Source organism: Rutilus rutilus, assembly GCF_951802725.1.
Source record: "Rutilus rutilus genome assembly, chromosome: 6".
In the NCBI taxonomy this organism is placed as follows: Eukaryota; Metazoa; Chordata; class Actinopteri; order Cypriniformes; family Leuciscidae; genus Rutilus; species Rutilus rutilus.
Genome location: NC_140214.1, coordinates 19,200,899 through 19,219,928, shown reverse-complemented (window position 1 = coordinate 19,219,928; position 19,030 = coordinate 19,200,899). Strand labels below are relative to the sequence as shown.

Below are 19,030 nucleotides of genomic sequence, written 5' to 3'. Positions count from 1 at the left end.
ATGCAAGTCAACGGCTGCTGTCACTTTAAGAGTCAAATAAACATAGGCTACAGTAGGGTGACCATACGTCCTGTTTAACCAGGACATATCTGGCCAGGATTTCGAGATCGCCCAAAATGCCCGGGATTCGTCTTTTGCTTTCTACAGTCACCATTCATTATGTTTACATTATTACGTTATTTGACACTGACACGTACGTGCCAGCTTTGCAAGTCATGCATTCTGATTCACACGGATCCCGATCGAGACGAAAACACAGGAATTTTCTTAGCAATGCTTACACGCACATCAACCGATCACTTGTTTAGCGTTCATGTAAACACTACATTCAGATTAACCAATCGGAATTAATTCAGTACTACTGAATCAAAAGGTGTACATGTAAACAAAATGAATGGCGACGAGAAAGCAAAAGCCGAATCGCGGATATTTTGGGCGATCTCGAAATCCCGGCCGGACATGACCTGGAATATGGTCACCCTAGGCTACAGGCTAAACAAAATGAATACCGATGGCTCCTGTCCTGATGACATAGCAGCCTATATGAGGTCTTATGAAGCGAAACGATCGGACAGTGCACATTGTTTGCAACATTGTTTAACATTATTTGCAACATTATTCTTACGTTAGAACGTTGCTATGGTTACCACGGTGAAAATCATGCAGTTCTGGGAGTGAGTGTTCCATACACACATGGAACGATAATATTAGGGGACTCACCCCCGAATTAAAATGCAGTAGTCAGTCACTCCTGAAACATTAAAGTATGTAGCCTAAGTGTGTAGGCCTACTATACTCTTAAGAGTAACTTGTCAGGATGTTGGAAACTAAAGGTTGTTATTTAATTGGAGGTTCAAGCAGTAAAACAATTATTCACCAAAAAAAGCCAAACGTAACGTTACAAAAATATGATTGTGTTCGCCAAAATAAACTGGAATTACAACAAATAAACGTGATAACATATAAACGTGACAACTGACTTGGAATTTATATATATAATACATGAAATAATAGTATTTAAATAATATTTATGTGGTTTCTTGTGCTCACCAAGTAGACTGGTCCCGACGAGCATCAAAGGTCTCCTCCCCTCTTTCACATTCACTCCCATGATGCAACAGCAAACAAAGAGGGCAGAGGAAAGAGACATTACATGGAGAAACGGCAGCTAGCTAGAGAAAAGTTTCAAACGCCGAAAATAGGCACAATTCAAAAAGTCCACAGCGTAAGGTGTCACTTTATCGCAAAACGCGGTCATAAACTGCCCATTATTAATCGTCTCTGTGAAAATTGAGTTCGTTTTTGCGCTGTTTTTGTAAGTGCAGGTATCAGCTAACGTTAGTCGTGAAGTAATAATGTATCTTAATGTGATTTCATAACTCTCCGGACACTGATATGACCACTCCTGTTAGTTGACAGTGTATTCAAGGAACATCAGGTAATGTATAGTTAATATATGTGTGTAAATATTGATGGCTAGTGTTGTAGCATTAGATAGAAGTAATGTTTATTATACAGGGCCTGTACAGGTTAGCCTGAGTGCTAACTGCTCTTAAAGCGTTAGCTCGCTCATATTTATGAATTCAAGAAGTGTTTTATTTTGAACTTTGAAATGTATAACTTGTTAACAGGGTGACAAATTCATATTATAGATCTATTATCAGCTGATTAATCACTTTACATACTAGATTTAATCCCTGTCAGACAGACATCAATCAGACATAACTACTTAACCTACTGTAAAATAATGCCAGTATTTTGTGCACGTCAGCCTTCCTTGATAACAAGACATTAACCTAGATTAAAAACGCTGTTTTGTGTGCAATATGGTTTCAGTTATATTGAGTTAATCTGGTGAATCTCGACTGAATCTGTGCTCATCTATTGAAAAAAATAGCCCTCAAAGTCAGCATGAATTAAAAACCCTTGTAACCCTGTTTACTTTATTGGTTCATGTTGCTGTTCTTAGTGTGTGTGTGTGTGTGTGTGTTACTTCCATGTTATCTCTTTGGGTAGATGATTTGAAATACTTTCATGAAGTTGACATGTCCTTCTGTGCTGTACTCCATGTAAATCTGTGCAGTATTTAGATCCCATTCATAATTATGTGTGCAACTTCTATTAGAAAGAGACTGGTAATCATGTTGAACAATTTTTTCATTTATTTTTGCTGATATTTCCGTGTCAGCTTTACCAGGCATTAACTCTATTACTGACTCTACCAATTTAGACTACGAATACCAGCAAACAGCAACATTCTTAAGGGTAATTTCATGTCTAATCAACCAAAGTTTGGCAACTTCCCCTGCTCAATTTTTTAAAATTTATTTACCTATATTTTTTTCTGACGAAAGACAAACATAAATGTTGATGAAAGCCAAAATATTAAATGTCACAGATGTATATTGACTGAGTAATCCACTATTTTGTAGAGGCCTAGAGGGGGGTCAAAATGACAATTTTCACCAGAGATTTGGAGCCAAATTACAGGGGGTAAAATTACTTTAGAAAGATGGCAGCATCATTATTTTATTTTTACACAGAGATTGCTAGGTCTTTTAGTTAAATCTGTTGACTTTAGCAAGCTTTGTTGCATTAGCCTATATGGCAACGGTGAAAGTTAAAAAAAATGGAAAAAGCACTTCTTGTGTTTTTTGCCCCAAGTTTGCATTACTGTAACTCAAGAAGTATTAAAGATATCTTAATATCCTTTTAGATTTTGGGTTTTAACAAACATTTATTTTGGTATCTTCATTTTAAAAGCCTTGTATGGTTAAATCCCAGAGATATGGAGATCTTAATGCCGCTCCATGAGTAAATTGGTAAATTGTGCACATTTTCATTCGCAAAAACCAAATGTTGGTCACTTTGCACACAGCTGATACTTTTTTCTTTTAAAAAGGAATATCTGAACAACAGATAATGTTGAAACTAGAAATGTATCTCGTTCTCTTTCTATCAACACAATTGCATAGAATATACCTGTCTGAGTGCCATAAACACGTTTCTTTCCCCAAAGCTGGTGTGCCTGTCACTCAAAAAGGATTAAAAATATCTCAATATGATTTTAGATGCTGCACTGTAAAAAATTTCTAACCCTCCCAAATCAAAAATTTCAAGTGACCGATAACATCTAAATTTTCCAATTGGCCCAAGTGAAATTCTGTAAATTTCAATTGGCCCAAGTGAAAATCTGTACATTTAATTTTTTAATTTACAGAATTTCACTTGGGCCAATTGAAAAATTTAGATGTTATCGGTCACTTGAAATTTTTGATTTGGGAGGGTTAGAATTTTTTTACAGTGTGGTTATTAACAAACTTTTCTTCTGAAATCTTCCAATCCCATAGATAAGGGGATCTCAATGCGGCTTAATGTTCAATTTGTTGTTGTTTTTTCCATTTTCATTGGTCGAAAACCAAATGTGGTTCACTTTGCACACAGCTGATACTTTTTGCAATTAATGGGGAATGTTGTAAATAATAAATAATGTTGAAACTAGAAATGTATCTTGTTTCCCTCTATCAAAACAATTGCATACAACACACCTCTCTGAGTGCTCAGGTGAAAATTGGCATTTTGTCCCCCCTCTACAAAATACAATATTTTGGCTTTCTTCTTTATTTACGTATTTCTTTTACCAGAATTATAGCCCGGCAAAATTTTTAGCCCGGAACCTCTGGTTTAGTTGACACAGAACGACCTATAAGTTAAAGTAATGTATTTGATCTATTGTTTAAATAATTACTCAACTAGCCTATTTAAATAAGTCATTTATTTTGAAGTGAGAATACACTATCGTTCAGAAGTTTGGTGTTTGTAAGATTTTGTAATGTCTCTTAATCTCACCAAGGCTGTATTTATTTGACCAAACTACAGTAAAAACAGTAACATTGTGAAATATTTAAAATATAATTTATTCATATGATGGCAAAGCTGAATTTTCAGCAACCATTATTCCTCAGTCCTCAGTGTCACGTCACATGATCCTTCAGAAATCTTTCTAATATGCTGATTTGGTGCTCAAGAAACATAAATTATATTTTGATTATTATTAGTGTTGAAAACAGTTAAATGGTCCTTATTTTTTTTGTAGCAACTTTTGTAAAAAAAAAAAAAATATATATATATATATATTGTAACGATTTTTTTTTTTTTTTACTGTCGCTAAATTAATCAGTTGAATGCATAGCCTACTTGCTGAAAAAAGTATTAGTTAAAAAAACGTACTTACTCCAAACTTTTAAACCGTTGTGTATTAACCGTTGTGTGTAACTTAACAATTGGACATGACCCAAAACAAAGACGAAAATGTGACCATTTAGACCAACCATTGATTGTAGTCTAATATTCATTTAATTATTACTTATTAATTTATTAGACACTTGACAGAATTGTTGTGCTTTTTTGTCACTGCGTAGGACCTCTCAAGATGAGCTAGTCTAGGCAAAGTGTACTGGTGAAAAACTGGTGAAAACCTTGTATTGATTTTATAGTCTCATTGCGAAAGTAACATTAGTTGCGATCATCTTTTTATTCTAAATTTAATGAATGTTTATGTAAGATTTCTCTGTGTTTTACTCTATATTAATGTCTTTTTCAATCCTCTCTGTTTTGTAGGTATGGCTGTTGTGGGCCTTATGTGATCAGCTATGTGTAAGTGTTCACAGTCATCTCCCTCATCCCAAGAACATCACGCGTAATCCCCCTCCAAATCATTAAGGGGGATCTTTCAGAATGAAGAAGATCAGTCTGAAAACAATAAGAAAGTCATTGAACATTAAAGGCAAAGAAGAGAACGAATATGCCGTATCGCAGCCGGACCTGGCAGCCAGTTTCTCTGCTGAAGACTCTCTGTTTGGAGGATGCTACAGCAAAGATTTCGTCAGCAGCGACCTGGATAACGAGGACGAAAAAAGATCCAAAGTCCGATCTAAGAGCGAGGGTCTCATGGGCACCTTGAAAAGAAGACTATCGGCGAAACAGAAACCAAAGGTCAAGAGTGGTTCTCCATCTGTATGCTCTATAGATGATGATACCTTCTCCTCCTCTTCGGCACCCATTACTCTAAGTGACATAAAATCCCAGCGTTCCTCCCGCTCCACATCCGTCCATAGTCATCATTACAGTCCCACCCCGTGGCCTCTCAGACCAGTGAACTCAGAGGAGATGTGTGTCAAAATGGACGTTAAGGCATTAATGAACTCCTCAGATCCAAGTCCTTCTTTCAACGGTGTGCGCCAAGACATCCTAAACCTCCAGAGAGAGTTTGAAGAATCTAGCAATTCGTTGAAAATCACCAGACGTGTGCCAGACCACCATTCTGGTGCTCAGAATGCTGATTTGCACCTTGAAATGGATGAACATGTGCCTGTTGTCATTGGTATTGCAGCTCAGGATTATATTCAGTACACAATGCCTTTAGATGATGTACTCTATCCTGACGACGAAGGTTCGCACTCCTTTTGCTTAGATGGCCCCACACCCATGGACGTTGTTCCGCAGTCAGAAGGATCTCTTCATGTAGATGAGGAGCCTATTGTCCAGGACCTCCTGTCACCAGACATCTTCATGGAGTCATCATCGGTGAACCAGCTCTTTTTAAACACTGCAAATGTCTTACTGCAGGGCTCCAGACTCGAAGCCCCTCTTTCCCCCATGCTACCTCCATTGCCCGATAGTTATCTCCAGAGAAGCTTCTCTCGGTTTGGTGGTACTCACGCTCAGGTTGCAGAGAGAGTGATGCAACATCTCAACTTTGACCCCAACTCTGCTCCAGGGGTGCAGCGGGTCTATGATGCTGTGCAGAACAGTGGACCCATGGTGGTTACTAGTCTCACAGCTGAACTGAAGAAGCTAGCCAAGCAGGGTTGGTATTGGGGTCCCATCACCAGATGGGAGGCAGAAGAAAAGCTGACAAATCTTCCAGACGGTTCTTTTTTAGTCCGCGACAGCTCCGACGATCGATATCTCCTAAGCTTGAGCTTTCGCTCACAGGGTAAGACGCTCCACACGCGGATTGAGCACTCGAATGGCAGTTTCAGCTTCTATGAGCAGCCTGACATTGAAGGCCACGTATCAATTGTGGATCTCATTGATAATTCGGTCAAGGATTCGGAGAACGGAGCGTTCTGCTACTCCAGATCCCGCTTACCGGGTTCCGCCACCTACCCTGTTAGACTGACCAATCCCGTTTCAAGGTTTATGCAAGTGCGTTCAATGCAGTACTTGTGCCGTTTTGTTATTCGCCAGTACACGCGGATAGATCTGATCCAGAAATTGCCTTTACCGAACAAAATGAAAGATTACCTGCAGGAAAAGCACTACTGAACGCAGTAAATCCGGACTTGCTACTTGCACTTTTTGGATAACACACCGAAGCAGGTTTCGCAAACATTTCAAGAGTTTTGTTACCATTCAATTACACGTTTTGTTGAAAGAAAAGATGTTTGTCGGTCTGGTAGAGTAGATAATTCAGTGGTTTGTGAAGAAACGCAGTGCCAGAATGTTGTTAGAGTGTTTGGATCTCAATGTCGGAGCATTTTTCGCATGTTCTCTTAGTACTGTAGCATGTGATTTTGTTACAGTCAAAGACAGTCCAGTAATTTTCTGCATATCCCACACTATGAAATATCAGCACACAACTCCAAGCTCCAGCTTATTGTAGGGCATTTAGAGATTCTTGGCAACAATGCACAGAGGTATAGATGCCTTAATAATGGCCGCATGTTTGTGAATGCATAGACTACATTCCTCCTCGCCCCTTTTTTGAACACATAACTTTTGTTGTACTAGCCATTGTTGTGTCATGACCTTATTCAAAGGGAAAATGTACTATACAATATGCCAAATGATGTCCTCTCACCCTACATATGATCTTACCCTTCTGTGGAGTTACTCTAATAAGCTATATTAGCTGCTCATATTTGTCAGATCATATTGTCAAACCTTTTTTTTTTTTTTTTTTTTTTTTTTTTTTTAGCACATGTGATGCCAAGGTTGGGTGCCTCGCTGAAATTCGTCTTTGCTGTAGCTAATTGATTTTGGACTGTATGATTTGTTCTTTATAACAGTCATCTTTTAACAGGCATGCAGTTATGTTATAAACGCATCTGGTCTTTCCCCCCTTGCATTGTTTAAGTGTTCATTAGAATAACTTATCATTGTTTTAAAACAGAAGGGTTTCCTTTTATGGACTATGTCAATGGTACAGTTTAAAATCATCTCTTTTTGGGAACATAATTTGCTTACTGATATGTTGTAACTTGAACTTGTTCTCCAGTTCAAAATAAAAGTTTTATATGGTTAATATCTGTCAATTCCTTCTAATGTAAAACTACTTGACTTGCATATAATCCATATCTTTAGAAATTCAGCGATCAACATTTGACTTATTTGGTGCACTAGAACAGAATTAAATGTGGTGGGTTTAGATTGATGGTCAGCTGTGCTCCATTGAGATGCTACAGTGCTGTTATTTTACTGGTTTTGTTTGTGAATTAATGGTCTTTTGTAAAAGTGGGCAGCATGTGGGCTTTAATATTGGTTGCCAAAGAGGCTTTGCACTGTTTTCTCCATCCAGCGCATATGCAAATTTTTTATAATTTCTTACCCTTTTCTTTCTTAATTTATATTAATATTATTACTATTACCAAGCAATTTGAGCCAGGATAATTAAACTTTGTATGCTTTTGTTTTGTTGACCTCACAAGACCAACAACTCCTTTACAACAGCTTTTGGCTGAATCAAAACGTGCTTTTTGCAAACACAGCGTCACATTCCATCAAAAAGATATGTTGAACACAGAGAAGCAGTTCTCTTCAGAGCAGACTCCAAAGACATTTTGTTTTGTCAAATGTTTTGTTTTAGTAGTTGGACAAACCATCTCATTTTCATTTTTTTGACCCATCTCATAGTGATGAAAAAGTTGAATTTTATGCCGCCATGAGAGAATCACAGTGTCTGTCCGTCACCATATGGTGTAATGTAGAAGAGCAAAGCAACGTTTTGCTGATGCCAGCTTTTCTTGTAAACCGTAAGACAGCTGTTAACTTTAAGTTTTGATAGTACATTTCACTGCCTTTAAAAGACCTGTGGTGGACGAAGAAAATCTTACTCCTGTAAAAGTATTAAGTACTCCTTTTTAACTTTACATGAGTAAAAGTACAAAAGTACTTTATTTTTAGTGTACTTAAGTGTTAAAAGTAAAAAGTACTGATTGATGAATGTTTACTTATTGTGCAATTTTATTAAACTCCATCCTACTGCTCAAAATACATGGGATAAGGGGCTGTTATGGCTTATTTGGTTGCCCTATATAGGTGAAATCAGCCATCACCCCAACCTCTCCACCCAAAATATGTATAAAGATGCAACAACATTGCATTGACATGCTTTTATTATATAACTAAATACAAAAAAAAAAAAGGTAAATACCTATTTACAACTCAACTCTAATAACTATTAAATAATAAAATATAGAGAATTGACTCAAATCCGCTTGCTTCCATTTAGTGGGATTACACTTCACTTGAATTTAAAATGTAGCACTTCTGGTCTTCATTGATGCACACTCCACAGTCATCAATGACTTCATAATATGATAGCAGTATGTATGATTCTAGGGAGGTGTTGCACAAGGAACCATATTGAAAATGTTTTTTTAATGAGTGGGGCAGTAATGACAAATGTCGAGAGCGCATCACAGGCGGATTTCCTCATCTCGCACAAAACTGGACACTCAGCTCTCAAATATTAGACTAATCAGATATATATCAAATATCCAGAATATGCTTCCACGATTGACCATTGAAATAGTGTACCTTTAAATTGTAAAGAAAATGTATAGGATCCATCTTTGTAAGTCGTGACCTAAATATAATTTTTATTTATATTTGTGCCATCAGTTGGGAATGCACTCAAGCTCTGAGGATCTCCCCGTGGCTCATTTTCAGTCAGACTTGTGAACTGTTGACCCTCTCTGACCCAGATCTCTGTATTTTAATCAAAGTTATTAGGCCTAGGTGTATTTGACCTAAAGCGGTGAAGCGCAGACCGTTCGGTGTATGACATCAGAGTACCACGTGAGCGATTCGAAAGCATGAGCTTCTGCTCTCTAATCGCTCTTGCGGTACTTTGATGTCGAGAACAGATGCAAACGGTCCATTTCATGTAGCTATGAATCGTTCAGTGTGATTTACGAACCGTTTTAACAGTTTCACTGAATCAGCTCGTTCACGAATCAGACACCTATTGAAGCCCCTTTCACACAGCACGATGATCCCGGCAAATTACCGGGAAATTGCCAGAACGCCTTCTGTGTGAACGCAAACACGACCCGGGACTGATGCCGGCATCGATGCCGGGTTGGGGACCTAGTAACATTGCCGTGTTCAGTCCAGGAACGCGCGCTGTATGAACAAAAGCCGTAATAATGCCGTGTCGTAGTGATGATACTGAAGCCGGGATCGTTCGACAGCTGTGAAACGGTACGTAGGTAATTCGCAAGTTTATGATCGAATCAGAGGAAAAAAAATGCACAAGCGTGGTTTCTCGAGAGAGAGAAATCGCAGCTCATAAGCAAACTTAAGACGCTGCTGAGACATTACAAGTCACATCGATGTCACGTGTCTTTACGGGGTTTTTACGGGTTGTGTGTGAACGCACTCTCTGATTCCGGAAAATCACTGGCAGTGTGAATGAACCAAAATCAAACGAACCCGTCTCAAATTCCGGGTCACTTTATCCGTGTATTTTCCGGAATCTCTGTGTGAGGGGCTAAAATTGTCATAAAAAAAAAAAAAAAACAAGCAAGTATGACACGTTTTTTATAAAATGTAGTGGAGTAAAAAGTATGATATTATGCTTTGGAATTATAATGAAGTAAAAGCAAAAGTACAGATAGGCCTACTTGAAAAAAGTTACTTAAGTAGGCCTACGGTAATGAAGTAAAATATGTCCACCATTCATTTAATGAAGGCCAACATCTGCCCTGGTGGAGGTGATTGTTGCTCAGGGGGGGTGATATTTACATGCCCTGGACTTGAGAAAGCATAAGATCCTTAGTTAGTTGCCCTGTAATATCTTCTGAACAAGAAAGACATGAATCATTCAATACTATCTTAACCAGCATCCTTGCATATTGCTTTAACCCAACCAACTGTAATCCATTGTCAGCAAGGATTCACTTAGAAAGCTGCAGATTTCATCATGTTGGCTATTATGTTGTCAATGCATGATTTGTCAATCCCCTACATCACTGTGACCATATAGTAATCCATTCTGTTAAGGCTCTTGAGGACGCTTTATTACAGGTGGTGAAGAATTTCTGGCTCTGTTTAATACTCCCTCCCTTCTGTTTTAATTGGTTTCTTTGGAATTTCACATCAGACTCCTCTGAGAGCTTTCTCCACTCCACTTACCGGTGCAAATGCCTTCTATGTTTTAATCAAAATTACCACTTTGGATATGTTTGTCTATTGAGTCTGAGGTAACTCGGGTGGTTTGACAGAAAATACATACACTTGTCATTCACATAATCTGAGCATCAAAGCACTGTATTTAAATGTACAAATATATAAAATAATGAATTGAGAGACAACACAAAATTCTCATATTTAATCATTTAGTCATATTGGGTTAGCTATATACTCCAAATAGATGCATTGCTACTATTTCATTGTTCCTGTACACTTCATCCTGTTTTATTAATAACTTCGGTCTGACAATCAGTACAGCTTCTGGATGTTTTTGTAGTACTCCACCACTCGCATTTCAACCTTTGACTGTTGTGCATGAAAAGCCCTGCTGACATGCATCCACCAACGCTTATAACATCCACCATATACTTCTTTCAAAGTTACGATTCTTGCGCATTCATCCTTGAATTTCAAATATAATTCTCAGTTTACTCTCTACCTGCTGTAAATAATGTGCTCTGGGTACACGTATCCCGTTATTGACAATATCATCTGTTCCACAGTCTGTTTTGTTTGTTTCATTTAATGGCAATGGCACATGATAAGACCGAATGCTTCTTCGGTTCACTACTGATTTGCTCAATATTAGGGTATATTTGTTAACTTCAAATGTTACATTAGAGATTAAACACTAAATTAGGTTTTATCCTGTCTTCTCTGGAAAACTCATGTGAGTTTGACTGGCAAGGCCAAGTTTTTTTTGAAGTATATGAGTACATTTGAATATTTCACAGAGGAGTAAAATGTCACAGATGAAACAATCCAATCACATTTCCATAGCCCGAGGTGGCGTTTCTCTCCTGGCTTGATGATGAGGAAACGTTATCTGAGTTGGACCGACACCTACGAATGTTGTTTCACAATGAATAAATATTGTAGACCACCTGTTATGTATTCATTTGACCTTATGCAGTACCTTCAGCCTAAGCCTTTGTAGAAAAACAACTATAGTCCATTCATGATTTTGTATTTCCTTTAAATATCGTTTTTTTAGATCAGTAACATAGAAGAACTGCTCTTTAAAATTTGCTTCTTGAATTATTTTTATTTATTAGATATATGAACATCATATCTGCATTATTTTAATGCACTGCACCTCAACATCTCAGATTCAGTCTCTTTAAGTGCATAAAGAGCAAAAATTGAGTCTGTAGAAAATCACAAAGGCTTTTGCAGCCTTACAGTGGATCTCTACTAGAGACCTGCGGAGTTGAGCTTTTTGTCACATTGACGCTGTCTTTATCTGTGAGCCATGCCATCTGTCAGAAACCCCAGAAGACCTCTTTCTGAGCACACCATGTGTCTCCACATAAAAGGGTGGCTTAAACAAACAGTACTGCGCGGCACCATACCTCACTCGCTTGAAGATTCATTATTCTATGAGATTACCCTAAGGGCATTTCCAGATGTGGCTTTATATAACCCAGAATTCACCTGTTGTTCTCAGTCGTATACATCTTAGTGTAGCCGATATGACACTTTAAATCATTAACATCAAATTAAGTTAAGCTTAAGCTAAAATGTGAGAAGATCAGATGGGCTGCAAAGTTTTGGTTTCAGGTGAGCTGTTTTACTAGCATATTAAAGGGTTAGTTCACCCAAAAATGAAAATTCAGTCAGTAATTACTCACCCTCATGTTGTTCCAGCCCCGTAAGACCTTCGTTCATCTTCGGAACACAAATTAAGATATTTTTGATTAAATCTGAGAGCTGGATCACTCCTCCATAGGCTTCTAAGGGAATGAAACTTGCTGGCCCAGAAAAGTTATTAAAGGTGAACTAAGTAACTTGTTTTACCTTAACTGAAAAGCTTCGGAGTCATTGGAATGGTTATATTACTTATTTCGGGTTGTATGGTGGTCATTTTGCACCCCCCTGGTGCCCGTGAGCGGAAAATACGCACTTGCAACTTTGGGGTGGCGGACCACCGGCGATCAGGTCTCGCGATGTAAACAATTGCTTTACGGCCAAAAGAAATCTGCTAAAATGCCGTCATTATTGCGCTCCCTCACGCTGTTCGAACCCGAATGAAGAAGACGTTTTAAAGAATGTCCCATCTGCTTTGATGTCGTTGATCTGCTAGCCTCTGGTGTCTGAGAATAGCCAACGAGTTTTTACAACAGTGTTGTCAAATATCTATTCCGAAGCTGTGGGGGGAGCTCTAGAGAGAAACCTGCGAGCAAAAAGCGAGAATATAGCGAAGAAATCCCGAAGTTACTGAATGCAGCTTTAAAGAGATCGTTAATATAGTCCAAGTGACTACAGTGGCTCAATCTTAAGTTTATCAAGCGACGAGAATACTTTTTGTGCGCAAAAAAACACAAAAATAACGACTTTATTCCACTATTCATTTCCTTCTCTCTGGGCCTCGAGTGAGTTCACGTAGTGTTTTAGCGCAGTGCGTCTGTGTTGCACGTCACCACATAGGCTCACTATTGGCCGACGCTTGTCATGTGTGTGATGCGTGTGACGTACAACACAGACGCACTGCGCTAAAACACTACGTGAAAAGACTCGAGGCCCAGAGAGAAGGAAATGAATAGTGGAATAAAGTCGTTATTTTAGGGTTTTTTTGTGCACAAAAAGTATTCTCGTCGCTTTATAATATAAAAAACAATTTCAAACTCCTGAAAGCCCTCATTTTCATTCTTTTGATTTCTTTCTCTTTTTTAAATACATGCCTGCTTATTTAACAGCTAGAGTTGCTTGGTTTAAATATTTCATATTCTGCAACTGCAACCCTTCTCTGAATTATTAGCGGAGCAGGTTGCTTGTGATTTTGATGAAATAAGAATGTGCACCATCCATAATGCACTACACATTAAACAAAGTCTTTTATTGCTGGTGCAGCAGGTAGCCTCTTTGGGATCAACCTGGATGCAATCTCTCAATAAATAAAATATAAATGTGTAATTTCTCAGGAAACAAAATACTTAAATCTCAATCATGTGGAAATATCAAGCTAAATATGTATGTAAGTGCTAATAAATAAAGGCAGTGGTGTGTGATTAAAAAAAGAGGTCTGAAATGATCAATCATGACAAAGTTGTGAAAGCATCCTTTTTTTAAATGATATTAATTTGGTGCTGCCACTTTTGCAGGTGTTTGAGATTCACACTTCTCGGCAATAATAAATGTGTGGTTTCATTAATTTAAGGTATGACCCAGGAGATCCGTCCTTAAGTCTGGCCTAAATTATGCCAGAATTAAAGAGGTTATCGTAATTCAAAAGATTTATTAAAACACTATTAATATTAAGCTGCAATTTTGTTTTTATCTAACACAATAATATAGCATTACAAAACAACTTGGCTGTTTAAAACAATCGGGTGATGGTGACTTAACAATATTGTCAATAGTTTCTTTGTTTTAGAGTAACAATTATTGAAAGCAGTTAATAAATATCCTTGGTCATTGTTATATTAACTCACGTTAAAATACAACCTGTAAAATGTTTAGTATATGAAGAAATGGTAACATTAAAGTCACCATGAAAAAATCAAACCAAAATAGATCATTCTTATTTTTTTATGGAATATTAAAGTATTAATGTCAAATTAATTAAATTAAATTATTTATCTGTCCACATCATTATTTAAAAAACATTAATGTGCCCTCGTAATCTTATCACTGAAGTGAGCTCCTCAGCAGACTTTTACCCGAGAGTCGAAGCGGCGTTACGTCATGTAAGTGCAGACTCGTTGGAAGACTTCGAGTGTTGAGGGTGCCATTTGGGACAGGGCCTAATCTCTGCTGCCACGTCATCAAGCACCGCTGAGGGCCGTCTCAATTTGAAGGATCCTTGGAAGGCAGCCTTAAGGCCCTGTCCCAAATGGCTCCCTAAACTTGTGCGGTGTTCTTAAAAGTCGACATTTTCGTGACTTAATGCTGCTTTGACTGCGGAGCTCGCTTCAGTGCGGGCTCGACAAAAGTGGGCATGGAGGGTGCATATCGACCGCAAAGGGGGTGCTCACGAGCACCCTTCTGAAACCTAAAATGACAAATGGGACACCCAGTCTTGTAGACAGTCATTGTAAGTTCACAAGACCGAAAGTGCATAATAAGTGTGCCATTTGGGACAGGGCCTTATAGTTTCGCGTCCTTCATTCAGCTCATTCTGAAGGATGCATCGAGTGTATCCTTCGCATCCTTCAATCACTCACTATATTTTGCTCACATTCCAATCCACGGAAAAGTAATGACGAAAAACGAGTCGGCACTGAGCTTGTTCATTATAAAATGTAAGACAGAAATAATGTTTTCGGAGATTAATGCATGTTATCTTTTGTTTTGGTGACAACAGACAGTTGTCATTCACTGTATTGCATTAATAAGAAGCCAGTTATTATAAAGTTTTTTTAAAGTCCCCCTGTTGTCAATCATTTTATCCCTTAAAACTCATCTTTGATCACCAAAATTACATATTTAAAAGTTTTCCCTGAAAAAAAAAAAAACGTCTTCATGCCTTAGCTTGAATGTACTGTATCTCTACACCCTTGCTTCATTTAATATACGCGGATACATGAAAATGCAAATGAGCCCCGCCTCCACTCACTCACACCAGCTCAGAGATCCACTTGGTCAACTTAACTGAAGTAAATGTGGCACAATCATGTCACTCTTTGAAACATTGAAAACATGATTTTAACCACAGGGGGTCTTTAATAAAAAAGTATTGTTTCCTACATTTAAGTTTTAATAGTATGTTGTGACTATCGCAACTTCTATTATAGCTAAACACTCTCAAAGCATGCATGCCTATTGTTCATGTTAATATGTTAAGTATGGATAAGTCAGTGACCGGCTATCTTATCTTATCAGTATCTTACCTCTATATCTATCACTTCCTCTACAAAATAAAGTAGTCCATTACAATGTATGAACACTGCAACAATATTACAGTATATTAATACTGTAATACTTCTACACTAGTAGTAATAGGCCTACTTATATTAAAATGTTCTTTAAGATCATTTTCTTTACAATCAACAACTGAGATGCATGAAAGAGATCCGAGTTTAAAGGAAACGTGAATCTGCAGTGTGATATGTGAAAATAGTGCCGGTTTCAGTTATCCAGATGAGCAGATTGATACAGTTTTGCTGTAGAAGATGCTGAATATTAGAACATTTCTAATCGCTGAATGATGTAATCAGTGTTTTTAAGAGAGTAATAATAATATTAACATATTCAACCTTGATGTTACCGTAAATAGAAAAATCTATGGGCTAAACCGAAAGATTTGAGAATGTTCAAGCATCATCAGCACACCATGTGCTCATCATTGTGACAATAACTAGAAGTGAGGAGTGCGCTCTTCTCTCAGGCTCACTGACTTAATGAGAAGTAAGTAAAGGGTACATAACAGGAACCAGCAGATGCCCTTATTTATTATTTACATACAGCCACTGCCATCCTTTAGAGACAGCTTCTCAGTTGGCATCACGGTCTACAGCTTACAAGACAACCAGGAGGCTCTGAGAACAGAGGACAAATGCTCAAACTGGTTTCTTGTGCTGGTGATTGTGAGATTATTAAAGACTCGCTTTAATGCATTTGACAAAATAACGAAATTACCGAGCCAAGACACTCTAGACAAATTTTGTTTGTATTGTACTTGCATTCAAAACTGAAGTGCTCCTCTGAGGACTATTTTAAAAGATCCAATATTACTGATTGTTGGACATTACTCTTCTAGAATTGCTGTCCCACGCATTTCAAACCGGGGCAAATTTATGACCAACTTTTTTTCAACAGATTGGACATAAATTTTATGATATGCCATACTCTGTTAAGCGGTCTGAAAATCACAGCAGATGGGGTATGAAAAAAATGCTTTAGATGCAGAAAAGTGAATGCTGTAATGTCAATATGCTCTGGCCAAGTTTGACACCATAAACTATTGTCTGCGATGGAGCCAGCATGCAAAGTGAACTATTGCATTCAAACAACCTGTTCAGAGGCCATAAAGTGAGAATCTGTTTGGGGCCACGGGACAGGGACAAAGGATACACACTGATATATTCACACACTATATTTTACCTAAACGCTATTTAGTATTAAACCTCTTGAGGATTTAAAAGTATTGTCTTTGTATTTTTTAAATTAAATATCAATTATATAAAATTATACTATTTTAAAATCCTACAAATGATGCTTATTTATTGACAATAATAATAAATTATATATACTTTTTTTTTCAAAACTATTAAAAATTTATAATTTATTAAATATAATATAAACAAATAAAATATAATTTATTTTTCCATACAGATATTTAATCATTGGAATTTGCATTGTACAATTATTTACATATGTAAATAAATATATATATATATATACAAATTGTATGTACATGTGAATATATATGTGTTTGTGTGTGTGTGTTTGTGTGTGTGTGTGTGTAGCATTGTTTAATATTTAACTTTAAATAAATCTATATTTAATATGTATATTTTAAAATACACACATATATGCATATATATATATATATACATACATATATATTTTTTTTGTACAAAAAAAGAAGTAAATGATTACAGCATAATATGTAAAAACACTGTTATATGGGAAACATCAGTACTGTACAGTAGCTTATTCAGCGAGTTAATGCAATGTCAGGGTGTAATGAAGATTGATGGTAGTGTTCCAGGTGTAATGGAGGCACAGAGGAGCCTAACACCTAATTATGTTTTAATTACTACAACTGTAAGCATCGTGCCATCAGCACAATATCTGCCTCTTGCAAGCAGAGTTGCATGCTTTTCATTTTATCATCATCTTCACAGTAAAATCATTCTGATTTTGTCTCAAACTATTTTGTTCCATTCCAATTGTCTAATATCTTGCTTGGGCTATGCGTGCTCCAGCACAGGAAGCAGTTGATATCCTGATGCAGCTAAATGCCCGGTAGAGATGGCCGTGGGTTCTTCTGTCCCTCATGTCTGTAAAGGCCAGCTTGGCGTGAGTCTGCAGTGCTCGGGCTGATTATGGAGATGCGTATGCCATGTGTCAGTGGGTCACAGATTGGACCGGTGCTTTGCCACTCGGGCTCTCCCAGCATGCATCCCACAAGGGGTACGGACATCAAAAGGCCCCGTGTTGCACTCATGCTGGAAAGATGAGGAGGCTGTGCCTTTACCATCTGAACGGGGACAGAGGACACTAACACACATTACAGCCCAAAGATAGATGCAGCGACATGAAATATGTTCCTGTTGAATGGCGAGAGAGAGGGACAAAGGGCGAGCTTGAAAATTAATTTGCATTTGCTTGATAGGTCATTTAGGTTTTTCACCCTAGACAAGAGAGGTAACACGTTTAACTGAGATAACAAATGTGTTTTTCAGTGGGGTGTTAAGCGTAGAATCTGGTCAATAAATCATTCATTGCAGTGCAAAAATATACAGCAATATTCTTCATAGGACAACGACTCTTCAATGCATAATGCTTGCTGCCAAAAGTCTGTGGCAATCTAGAATGATCCCACACATGCGTTTTGTTATTAAGGCTATTTTTGTATTGGAGAAAATTAAGTATTTGCCAGACTATAGGATCCCGTCTTATTATCACATTTAGGTTATTCATTGGTTTGTGACCTATAATGTGTAAGGTTACACAACTCCCTGCTCTGCTGGGTTCTGGTCTGTCACTAAACCATCTGATCAAATCTATTTCAGTAGATCAATGCAAACACACAATCAGACAATATTCATTTGGGCAGCTACACTACTAGGTCAGTAAGATTTTTCTTTAAAGAAAATCATACTTTTATTCATCAACGATGCATTAAATTGGTCAAAAAGTGATAGTGAAGACATTTATAATGTAAAAACTGTAGAACTTTCTATTTATCAAAGAATCCTGGAAAAAAAGGCTTCACTGTTTCCACAAAAATATTAAGCGACACAACTGTTTCAACATTGATTATAATAAGAAAAAATGTTTCTTGAGCACCAAATCAGCATTTTATAATGATTTCTGAAGGATCATGTGACACTGATGATACTGAAAAATCAGCTTTGCCATCACAGGAATAGATTACATTTTAAAATAGAAAACAGATATTTTAAATCTTTTTTTATTAAATAAATGCAGTCTTGGCGAGCATAAGAGACTTTTTTCAAATACATTGAAAAATCGTGGATTCCAAACGTTAGTGTATGTAGACAGCTCTATGGTCAAAAGACTGAATTTCTATTTTGCATTCTTATAAATTGTGTTTCAAGGAGCTTGCTTAAGATTGGTTTTGTCTTTACAAAGCTAACAAAATAAATCAATAAATAAAATGGAGTTGGACCAGATGATGGGGCATCAGCCAACAAGTGTCCAGCTTACCAGGCCAAATGCTGCTTAACACGCATCCCAGGATGCACCTCAGGGAGTTGGTGGAGAGAAGCCCAGAGTTGTAATCTAGACAAAGGGTGGCTACTTTAGAAACTAAATTTATTGAGCATTTTTAAGTCACTGCAGATTTCTTATTCTTCCACTGGTTTCATTTCTTAGCTCTGGTTCACATAATTGGCCATAGGTCTAGTATGATATTGATAGC

At 37.4% G+C, this 19,030-nt stretch overlaps 1 protein-coding gene across 1 annotated transcript; it reads left to right on the top strand.

Moving 5' to 3' along the window:
- The first annotated feature begins 1,103 nt into the window (after window positions 1-1,103).
- On the top strand, window positions 1,104-7,309 carry socs6b (suppressor of cytokine signaling 6b). The gene is made up of 2 exons (XM_084411681.1): window positions 1,104-1,438; window positions 4,621-7,309. Exon 2 carries the CDS (start codon window positions 4,738-4,740, stop codon window positions 6,328-6,330), a length of 1,593 nt encoding a protein of 530 aa, XP_084267807.1. The 5' UTR covers window positions 1,104-1,438; window positions 4,621-4,737; the 3' UTR covers window positions 6,331-7,309.
- Window positions 7,310-19,030: the final 11,721 nt, after the last annotated feature.